The 12151-nt window shown below is 33.9% G+C and overlaps 1 protein-coding gene across 2 annotated transcripts in view; it reads left to right on the forward strand.

Moving 5' to 3' along the window:
• Positions 1 to 12151, forward strand: part of HSPA14 (heat shock protein family A (Hsp70) member 14) — a 28128-nt gene that overhangs the window by 10016 nt on the left and 5961 nt on the right. The window contains exons 4-10 of one of the 2 annotated variants that reach the window (XM_007503993.3): positions 137 to 189; positions 323 to 428; positions 970 to 1060; positions 2291 to 2395; positions 3412 to 3573; positions 5338 to 5493; positions 7166 to 7268. In XM_007503993.3, the coding sequence (XP_007504055.1) occupies positions 137 to 189; positions 323 to 428; positions 970 to 1060; positions 2291 to 2395; positions 3412 to 3573; positions 5338 to 5493; positions 7166 to 7268 (776 nt within the window). The remainder of the gene's footprint in view (positions 1 to 136; positions 190 to 322; positions 429 to 969; positions 1061 to 2290; positions 2396 to 3411; positions 3574 to 5337; positions 5494 to 7165; positions 7269 to 12151) is intronic. The other variant, XM_001363775.5, reaches the window with a different exon arrangement.

The following is a 12151-nucleotide window of genomic DNA, read 5'->3' on the forward strand; positions in this document are numbered from 1 at the left end:
TGAAGCATGTTGAATTGGCATCTTAATATATTTTAATAATTAAGGATTAGTGATACTAGGAAAAAATCAAATTATAATTTTCAGCCTGTTTTGATAATTCTAACTTTTAACACACTATTTTTTTTTTCTTATATTCACAGCCCTGATGACCCACAAGTGCAGAAATACATCACAGAAAGTAAATGTCCGGTGAGTATAATCTTCTTATTCCCAGAACACAAGATAATTCTGATGATCATTCATTACATATAACTTTAGTTTAGGAACTTTGCATTTTGGGGCAGAAAAGTTACTTAACTTAATTATTCTTCTTTCTCTGTAGGTCATTGAAAAAAATGGAAAATTCCAATATAAAATAGATACTGGAGAAGAAACCAAACTTGTTAACCCAGAAGATGTTGTAAAACTGATATTTAGTAAAATGAAAGGTATTGAATAAAATACATAAAATAGGAATTTCTCAGATGATCGTTTGAAGAGGGCTTTAATTGACAGAAAGGCTTTCTTGAGCCAAGATAGCATGGTCAGAATAACATTGAACCTGGGATTCTGGTGATCCCATTTCTAGTGTTGTCTCTACCATGAAATAGCTGGGTGATCTTGAACAAACTGCTTCACATCCTTGGACCTCTTCAAAAGACCTTTTCAAGCTCACATGTTATTTGTTGATGAGTTTGGGGGATAAAATTGCATTCCTGTCATGTAAACATTAGTGAAACATTATATTTGCTTGTTTAGAACCCAAATCTCTTAAAGCAGGTTTAATCTTACAATGGCTGGTACCAAAGGCCCATCATGGAAGGCTGGGGAAGTAAATTAGTAAGCTAGGGAGATAAGGTATGAATTGAAGAAAAATGGTTTGTTAAGGAAGTACTTGACATCACAGATGTCTGGTGCTACTATTCATTTTTTTTTTTAACCAATACCAGTGTATTAATTTTTTAAAATTTTGTGTATGTGTGTAAACAGAAACTGCACAGTCTGCCTTGGGTTCGGATGTCAATGATGTAGTTATTACTGTTCCATTTGATTTTGGAGAAAACCAAAAGAATGCTCTTGGGTAAGTAGAATATGAAATATTCTCTTTGGCTAATTAAAGTAGTTAAAAATTCTTAAAACATCACATAGCTTAAGGCGAAGTCAGATTTGAATTTAATGTCTGGGATCATTTGATGATTCTTATTCCCCATCATTAGTGAAAATATCAACATGGTTCTCTTATATGGTCTCATTGATGCCAACTTTGCTCTCTGATTTTGGTGAATCATTTAGGTTTCATTTCATGCTTTAAAATTTTTATGGAAATATACAATTTTAGAATGCCTTTGCATCCCTTTTTAACCCAGGTTGAGTTTTAGATGTATAAAATAAAGTTCTAATTAATTTTAAGTAAATGCAATCAGAAGTTACACACAGTTCTACATGGCCAGAGTTCCAGGTATAGACTTCAGTATTTGTGAAAGTCCCAAAAGACAAATATTTACTGTTACTACTTTTTAAAAAAATCTTTAGCTTTCTAAATTATTGACAAAATTTGGTATTGATTGTTTTAATTACAACCGAAAGTTTACAAAGTTAGACATTTTAGAAATTCTCTGTTTTTGAAAGAGCAAACAACTTCCTGCCCAGTAAAGTAGATCATAGAGCATTTTAAGTAGAAAAATCTATTTTCGTGTAACAATATTTATATCTCATGTACTTTTGCATATCCCTACTAAAGACTAGTATATTTCAGGTTTAGAGCAATCCTTAAAATATCAGATGGCAGTTTACTGAGTTACTCTTCATTTTTATGTCCTATTGTGAAATATCAAGAGATGAACAAACTAATTTTTTTGGAGATCTGAAAGATGTATACAAGATAATGAACAGTGAAATGAATGGAGAACATTATACACAGCCACAGAACTAATACTAGAGGAATAAACTGAGAATATTACCCCCCAGAGAGTGAACAGAAAGCTAAAACATAAAAGACTTAATTTTTATGAACATGCTGGCCTCCATGATGATATCCTATGTAATATGGGGAGGGTGGGGACACTAGTGGGTGGGATCTATTATGTAGATATGAAGAAAAGTAAAGTAGACACAGGTGATCTATGATTTCATTTGTGTGGGTTCTTTTTATATGTGGAAAATGTTTTGTTTGGATTTGTAAACATTTGGAATAATAATTTAAAAATAGATTTAAAAGCAATATCACATAAAATATTTAGTATACTTAGAAATGTTACAGGTGAATAGTTTCTGAGTGACATTAAATACAGTGAAAGCAAATTGTTCACAGGGAAGCAGCTAGGGCAGCTGGATTTAATGTTTTGCGATTAATTCATGAACCATCTGCAGCTCTCCTTGCTTATGGAATTGGACAAGATTCTCCCACCGGGAAAAGGTAAAAATTTGGATTAAATATTCACTAGAAAAAAAATGTTTATTTACTGGCATTTATAGCTAAAGGAATTGTCGCTTGAGTTCAACAGTTCCCAGACTTTGTGATTCTTTTGATGAGAATTCTTCTTTTTTTAAACCCTTATTTTCTGTCTTAGTAACAATTCCTAAAACAAAAGGGCAAAGGCTAGGCAAAGGGATTAAGTGTCAGAGGGTCACACAGCTGGGAACCGATTGAGGTCAGATTTGAATCCAGGTCTGGCAATCTTATTTTGTTTACACAGTATTCAAAAATCTACCATTATATTAGTTGTTGAGAATCATTTGGGCCTGACTTAGATACATTTATTCAGATATCTGGCTGCTTTGCCCTGATTCTTTTATCTCATTCATATCTTATTGGAATATTATGAACTGAAAATTGTCAGTAAAACACTTTCAGCTCTTCAGATGGCACTAGATTAATACAGCATGTTATCAATGGTATACTTACGTGTGGATATATATGAAGTATGGAATTTATTTGTTCAGAACCTGTTTTCTTATTTAGTTTAAGAGTTATATTTATAGTTTAATCAACAATCCAAAACTGTTACTATAGTAGTGGGGCTTTCTATGTTAACTTGCATCAGTATTAACACTTATAATGTATGATATTTATATGGGAGATCCTAATGTGGTATTTTCTCTCCCAATGAAGATAAGCTATCATTTTATACAAACTTACACTTATTTAAATCGCATTCTCAATAAGCTTAAACTATTCAGACTAGAAAGCATCATTTTTCATCATAATATAGTGATAAAAGCATTGGGCAAAGTAGGATACAAAAGACCTGGATCTGGGTCTTGTCTTTGCCTCTACCCAGCTCTATAATTCTAAGCAACCCCATTCATTCAAGTTATTTAACCCATTAGAAACCTTATTTTATAATATCAATGATAATAGTAGCTTTTCCAGCTCTAAAATGCTATGATTCTTTATAATTTGTGTTTCTTTTAAAAATCTTTTTTTCAAAGCAATGTCTTAGTCTATAAACTTGGAGGAACATCCTTGTCTATTAGTGTTATAGAAGTGAACAGTGGAATGTACCGTGTCCTTGCAACAAACACTGATGACAGCATTGGTGGTGTGTATTTTACAGAAGCTTTGGCCCAGTATTTAGCTTCTGAGTTTCAGAGGTGAGACCCAATTATGATATAAATTAGTATTCCTGTTTGTCTTAAAATGTTGTTTATTTTAACAAATTAGCTGACATAAATTGCCATACTCTAAGGGAGAAAGTGTTTTCTTAGCTCTTAGACCGTGGACAGATTCTTGAGTTTTGAACTTTAGTGCTCATTGCCCTGAACCTTCTTGCTGCCCCCAGCTAATAGAACTGTTAAACCATATAGACCATTCTAAAATTTTTATCCCCTTACAAAAAGATACTCAGGACATTTTTATTCTCTGAGCTTGTCCCTTAAATAGCATTTTAAAATGTTGTCAGAATGTATCACAAATTGTTTTGGGGGTTTGAACACAACTCATTGTAATGGACAATGGTAAAAAAAAAATAATGGATTCTAACTAGATTTGCAATATGCTAGAATGTGTGACAACATTGTTGAACATACTGTATTTTGAATGTGTGAGGCTAATTTGATTTGATTTCATCAAATTATGTTAAATGACAAAATATCCTTTAAAAAGATGAATGTACAAGTATCTTTCCTTGAAATACAATTGAAGTAAAAAATGTTATTTGGTTTAGTGTTTCTGGTTTCTACTTTGCTTTATTTCTGTTCCAGGCACTCATTGAGTTCAAAGTTGAGTTAAATGGACCAAGTAATGAAGCAGTTATAGCAGAACCAGGCAGGGACAATAAGAGTTGGAGAGAGACATCAGGACAGCACAGGGATCTCAGGTGTACAGTTATGGTAAAAGAAATAAATATAGGCATAGAAACCATCCTTTCTGATGATCTTTTTTTTTTCTTTTTTTTAATTCCATGATCCAGTGTCTCACATACTAACAAGGCCATCCCTCCCCCAAAAATCTAGTGCACAAAAATTAGTGCTATCAACTTCTGCTATTCAAAAATCAACTATACCCTCAAACTTATTTTAAGCAAATAAGTAAGTCGATACACTATGGTACTTTGTACCTATTAAGCATTGTATAAACTTAAAGAATCAGTTTTATATCTTCTCTTCATGAAGTTGTTATTTCATTGTGTAGGTACTCCCTCCATTGATGCAGATGAAAACCTTTTTATTGTTCAATAGGCATTTTTCCAAAACTACTATGCTGCCTAAATTAGTTGCTATTCGCACAAGAACATAGATCACTATTCTTGTTCTTTTGGCAAGGAGATATATGTGATATGATGCATTATAGCATAATATTTTCTTTTTTGACAAATTATTTTAAAGAAGGTACTCTGTGCAGTTTATTGATGCTTAGTTTGACTTCTCAGATATTTTGTAAAAGATCTACATATCTTTGAGGTAATATTAAAGATTGTAAAAATAAAAGGACATAGGTTTCCAATTCTAGTTCAATGTCTTTGACCCAGTAATGTAACTTTTTATATTGTCTGTTTATTTAAAAGCAAAAATACCTTATCTACCATAAAAAGCCATTATTATGAGTAAAGGAAAAGATGTCTTATAGCATTTCTTGTTTAAGTTGTGAAACAGTTCCAGATACTAAATAAATTGGGTTTTTATTTGAAGTGTAGAGATCTTCCTTTTGGAATGTTTGCAAAATAGGTTTGGTTTTTTTGTTTTTTTGTTTTTTTTTTTAAGATCCAAAAGAATTAGAACCTAGAAGGGAAAAATTCTGGTATGTAATCAAGTATAATTTTATTGTTATCTCATTGGGCTTTATTCATTTTTTTAGTTAATGTGAATAGTGACTGACCCAATGGTTTTTAAGCTTCAAAGATTTTATTTTGAATTTAGGTCCTTTAAACATGATGTAAGAGGAAATGCTAGAGCCATGATGAAATTAATGAATGGTGCAGATGTTGCAAAACATTCTTTATCAACCTTGGGAAGTGCAAACTGTTTTGTTGACTCATTGTATGATGGTCTAGATTTTGACTGTAATGTGTCCAGGTAAGACTGAATAAAAAGGTAAATTCCTTTTATCATTTTGGAATAACTGACTTTTATGAATTAATTTTTTAAAACTAATATATTGAATTGTATTAAAAAGAAACCATTCCTTTGTTTACTTTTGGGTAGTATTTTTGACATACTAAATACTTTGCCTTTCCACTCCACAGCTGAAGATAATTTGTGAAAATGATCCTAAATTTGGCCCATTTAATTTGAATATGTGAGATTCTTAGTCTGAAGATCTTAAAAATCATGTAAACTATGTCAAAATTTTTATGCACACAATAGCTCTAAGTAATTTTGCCCACTTTGACATAGAGCCTTATAATGGTATACCAGTAGTTAATAAATTACAAGATACTAGATTGAGAATCCATATTGATACTATTTAATTAATCATCTGTCTGACACTATTGAACTTATTTCTTGATGATACATAGTGGACATAATGTTAGTGTACATAAAATATGATTTCATATGTATATGTATCATGTACATAAATATGAACGTATGATTTCTTCATCATTTTTGTGAAATCCAGGAAGTGGTTAATGATTGCTCCTTTTCTTGGAGAATTCTTTTCCTTAGTCTTAACTCTACCCTCCTCCTTTAGGATAACATTTAAGCAAAACTGCTTATAAACAGAGAAATTTCCAACTCGGTCTGATCCTTTCAAGTTATTGATCCGATAAATGAATGAGTTGTAAGATGCCATCAGAAATTGACTTAGAGGATGATAGATCTTAACATTCTTCTGAGCACCCAAAGATTACATTGCTTTCATTGGTTATGAAATCTTCAGATCCTTTAATAAACTGTTTGTTGATATATTTATCTATTAGGGTTTTTTTAAATGTTTTCCTTGTCTGGGATAAAAGATTGGCAGAATGGTAATTAGTAGTAGTATTATCAATATTATAGAGATACTTAGGGTATTTTGAGGATAACGTGGCAGGCTTTGCACTTAAATTTTTATTTGAACTTGACTTTGGATGCCTTTAAACATTTGTAAACTTGGGCTTAAAAAAATTCTCTTATACTATTAAGTTGTTTACCTATTATAATTCAAGAACTTGCTCAGCTAATCAAACGGCACTTACCTATGCCTGCCACTGTGTTGAGATCTAGAAATATGAAGAAAAAGTCGAGTCTCCACATTCAAGGAGTTTCTAGAGACAAGATACACGTAGATACATACAAGATATATAGTTATATACAAGGTAATCTTAGTAGGAAAGGCATCAGCAGGTGGGGAGAATAAGAAAGGTATTTAAGCTGAGTATTGAAGGAAGCCAGGGACTAAGAAATAGATGCAAAGAGGAAAAACATTCCTGGAATAGGAGACAGCGTGTGCAAAGAAACTGAAGATGGAAGATTGGATATTATACCTGAGGAACAGTGAGTAGACTGGTATGGTTGGACTCTAGAATAACTTTGAGGAGAGATCAGAAGTTTTGAAGAGCTTTAATGACATGTAGCGGAGGAGTTTGTATTCTATCCTAGAGGTTAATAGGGAATATAGAGTTTATTAAGTCAGAGGTAACATCATTATAATAGTTTTTGATGTTACAACAGGTAATAATTTTATTGTTAATTTTAAATATTATGCTCTCATAAGAAATATGTCATCTTTGCTATAACTAGACAGTTTCATTTTTTCTTTTCATAGGGCCAGATTTGAACTTATATGTTCACCACTTTTTAATAAATGTATAGAAGTCATCAGAAATCTCTTGGAACGTGTTGAATTTACATCAGATGACATCAACAAGGTAACGTATATTTGCCTCCTAATATATTTTTTATTAATGTAATGATATGGTGTTAGCCTAGGAAGGATTTAGGCAGAAATCTTAACTAAAGGGTATTAAGATCTATTTCAGCATTTTCTGAGTGTGTCCCTGTGTGAATTTTTAAAAAGCAGATGGTTATATACCATTTGTAATACACACTTATAATGCCTGTTGTTTATCAGGCACATAATTCCCATTAAGAATAAAGGATAAATTCTTTGAACTTACTTATTTTATATTGGACATTTATCTTAGATAAAGATTTGCTTTAAAAAGCATTTGAGGTGGCACTTGGGTAGCTCAGTGGATTGAGAGTCAGGCCTAGAGACTGGAGGTCCTAGGTTAAAATTTGACCTCAGACACTTCCCAGCTGTGTGACCCTGGGCAAGTCACTTGACCCCATTGCCTAGCCCTTACCACTCTTCTGCCTTGGAGCCAATACACAGTATTGATTCTAAGATGGAAGGTAAGGGTTTAAAAAAAAGAACTGTTTAAATTTGTAAGACATTTTAAAAATGCCTCTTAAAAAGGTTTTACAACAAAATAAAGTTATTATGTTGCTAATGGTTCCTTATATGTTAGCTGCCATTAACAAATTCAAATTTACACAAAATACTCCTTTATTCTACAAATGTTGGAATTAGGGAACCAAATTTGATTTAAAGCTAACTGATGTATTCATATGTTAGTATTATTCTCCATTTTTTATTATCCAATACTTACTGAACACTCATTTTTTTTTAAACCCTTACCTTCCATCTTGGAATCAATACTATGTATGCAGAAGAGTGGTAAGGGCTAGGCAATAGGGGTCAAGTGACTTGCCCAGGGTCACACAGCTGGGAAGTGTCTGAGCTCAGATTTGAACCTAGGACCTCCTGTCTCTAGGCCTGGCTCTCAATTCACTGAGCTACCAAGCTGCCCCCCACTAATGATTTTTGAGGAGGTTTACACAACATGGAAATTAGATATTTCCTGAATATTTGAGTTCTTGTCTAAACTGTTTACACTTAACATACTTAATATACTGTTTGTACTTAGTCTTTTGAATAAAAGTATTGCATTCCATAAAGACTTTTGGGTCATTTCTTAGTATATTTTCACATTAAGCCCATAATGAATGTTTTTTGATACTAATGATCATACACATAGGAAAGAGCATTCTGTCATAAGCTGGATTTAGGCTCAGAAATTTAGAATTGGTCTAGGATAGAATTCTGTTTTGCTTATCTCTAAGGAAGACCGTTCCATCTAGATCTAGATAAGCCGATTCTTTTTCAGCTAATAGTCTATTAGTCTGTCAGTGAACAAATTTAGAAAGTGCCTGCTATGTGTCAGGTACTATGCTAAGCTCTGGGAATACTAAGAAAGGAGCTCACAGTGTTAACTCCTACCATCTGGTTTCTCTTTGAAGGACTAATTTGCATTTCTTCAGATTTCCTGTCCTAATGTGCAAAGGGCCCAATCTTTATCAATTAAGGCTCTTCCTTGCCATGTTCATTTGTGAGATAGTGACATGGAAACTTAGAGGAAAGCATGACGTTTCTCAGGAACAAACAAATTATTCAGTGAGCTAAGCGCATTATCCTGGGTTGTACCATTCCCTTTATTATGTGCCTTGTGATGGGCTTTTAAGAGACTGAAAGATTCAAAGGCACTATAATACTAGAATGTTCTTTATGACTTAGACCTATATAATATGGACAAATTCAAGACCTTTACTAGGTCAATGCAAGAAGAAGACATTGTTGCCAATTTTGTTTTGTTTTATGAGCAAACATCCAAATATGAAAAAATTTGGTGCTAATTAGTAGATATTTTGTTATCCTTTTTAAAAGTCTCTTTAAAATAGTGGTTTCCAAGGTGAGGAGTGTAATGGTCCCCAGGGGTAAATAATCAGCCAACCTAAGGCTGGGAGCATGGGCCATCTCCTCTCCCCAAAATAACACATTACGCCCTTGACTCCAAAGCACAACCACACCACTCCCTTCATCTGTTACTACTAAATACTTTCCCCCTCCTTCCCCTGCCCATTTTGAGGGCACTGTCGTTTTTACCATCTTGATGTCATTTTTGACTATACTTTCACCCATGTCATGCATTTAATCAGTTGCTAATCATATCACATCTACTTCCACAACATCTCTCCATTTTTCCCCTTCTCTATACTTATACAACCACTCCCTCTCATCAGCTCTCACTTAGACAATTACAATAGCCACCTGATTGGTCTCTGCCCTCTCCTATTCATCCTTTATGCAGCTAGTCAAAATGATTTTCCTGAAGTGCTTTTCAAAGCACAAGACATTGGCTGTCTCTTATTATCTCAGTAGTTGAGATATATGTTGTCTTTAGCTCATCCTTTAAGTTTTTATATATGTTTGATAATTATATACATTAAAGTAGCACATTTATATTATTTATAAGTAAATGTACAAATAGACATTCCAATCAAAAAAAAATTTTTAACCCTTACCTTCTATCTTGGAATTAAAACTGTGTATTGGTTCCAAGGCAAAAGAATAGTAAAGGCTAGGCAATGGGGGTTAAGTGAATTGCCCAGCGTCACACAACTAGGGAGTGTCTGAGGCCAGATTTGAACCCAAGACCTCCCATCTCTGGGCCTGTCAAACAATTTTTTTTTTTATTGATGGGGTACATGATCAAATAACTTTGGGATCCACTGCTCTATCAGATAATATTAAAAGCCACTGTATGTCCTTGTAATGTATATGCCTCAGGATCCCCCAGCTTCCTCAGAGTATTTAAAATCCTCGAAAAATTTTCAACAGTGCTATATGCTAAGATAAATGCTAATCCACAACATAGGTAATGGAAGATCTGTGTTTTCTTTTTCTTTCTCTTTCTTTTTTTTTAAACCCTTACCTTCCATTTTATAATCAATACTGTGTATTGGCTCCAAGGCAGAAGAGTGGTAAGGGCTAGGCAATGGGGGTCAAGTGACTTGCCCAGGGTCACACAGCTAGGAAGTGTCTGAAGCCAGATTTTAACCTAGGACCTCCAGTCTCTAGGCCTGACTCAGCTACCCAGCTGCCCCCAAGATCTGTGTTTTCTAAAGCAAGTTCATGTTTATGTATAATATATAAAAGTTGATGGTAACATAATGATGAAATTTCTGTGATAGTAAATACTTAAGTGCTTCTGCTAAGCATCTGTTTTAGGTTTGCAAATCCAAAAAAATACGTAAACTGTGACTTATTTTTCCATAACACAGGCATGGAATTCATATCATAGTTTCTACATCAGCAAATTGGTAGTATTTACATATTTTGAAGCTTTATTATTTCTCCTTTTTTTTGCTACTCTCTCTACCAACAATACACTAGTTTGTCTATTTTCCCACAACCCCTGTAACATCAATCATTGTCATCTTTGCTATTTTGCTAGGTGTCAGGTAAGAACTTCAAGGTTATTTTGATGTACACTTCTTTTATTAATGATTTGGAACATTATTTTATATGATTGTTAATAGTGGAAATTTCTCACTTCAGAGTTTTTTGTTCATATCCTTTAATCAGATATCTTTTGGGGAATGGCTCTTGGTCTTATCTGTTAATTGTTACTTATCTTGGATACCAAACCTAGATTAAAAAAATTTGATGCAAAGATTGCTCCCTTTTTTATCTTAGATGTATTTTGCTTATATAGAAGCTTTTCCACCTCAAGCAATTAACATCTATTTTATCTTTTTAATTGCCTCTGCCCTTGTTCATTTAACCCTTAGCTATGAAAGGTTTATGATCCACTTCCTTTCTATTTTTTTATGGCTTGATTTTTTTAATATTCAGACCACATTAAGCTTTTTCTTTGAGCTTATGCTCCTCCTGAGTTTTCTCAGAGGTCTTATTTAATTTATTTTCATTTTTTCCAAGAATTAATGTTGTCCTTGTGACAAAGTCCATCTTTTCCTGTGAATAATTGCTTTTAGTTGTTGGAGTTCTCTCTCCTTTGAGAGCACCTTTAGATTTTTCATAATTCTTGATACTGGTCCTTGTTCGACATCTTATCTTTTCAACTTTAGTTCCAGAGTTTTGTGCCAGAGCCTTGTTTCACTTTTGTGCCAACATCTGTGCCCCATAATTAGGCCTCCCTTGAATCTTTGAGGTTCAAAGTGCTCAAGTCTTTAAATCCTCTTTGGAATCTCAGTCCAGATCACTAGAGTCTTAGGAGCCCCTGGGTTTGAGGTGTCCCAGTGAGCATGCTGCCATACCACTCACTGGTCACTGCCCAGGTTCCTCTCTAGCCCTTTCAGGGTTTCTACCTTGCATCTTCCTGACCACTCTGGGCCTTTCTTAGGAGAGCCTTCCATTCTTGCTGCTTCTATACAGAGATTTTTAGGCTACATGTGTACCCATCACTGGTCCCCCTGGAAGTCTCTGTTTTCCGTCACCCCAAAGCTTCTTGCCTTTGTGTAGTTCTGGGGTGGGAGAAGTCATTTGCTGTAATTTCTCACTGGATTTGGTTTGGTGTGAACTTAAAGGTTTTCTGACAGGTGGTAGCTGCCTGGTCTGCCTTCTCAGGAAGCCATTTTGGCTAAGTTACTATAGATGAGCTTTGATAGCTGCTATGTCTAGAAAGATCATCACTGCACAACCCAGCTCTCTTGATAATGGGCCTCCCTGAACTTTGCTTGGCTGCTCTGCAGACAACATACATACCAGCCATCAGTAGCCTCAAACTTGACTCATCCTTCCTAGCCTAGTGGGGACCTTGTGTGATACTCACTAATTGAGCCTTATAGCATGGGTAAGCATGAAAGTAGAATATTAGTGATGATAGAATATTAGAGGAACATAAGAAATTAAGTATTTTTTTCAATACTAGATAACTACAAAATGTTG

The sequence above is a fragment of the Monodelphis domestica genome, chromosome 5 (genome assembly GCF_027887165.1).
Source record: "Monodelphis domestica isolate mMonDom1 chromosome 5, mMonDom1.pri, whole genome shotgun sequence".
In the NCBI taxonomy this organism is placed as follows: Eukaryota; Metazoa; Chordata; class Mammalia; order Didelphimorphia; family Didelphidae; genus Monodelphis; species Monodelphis domestica.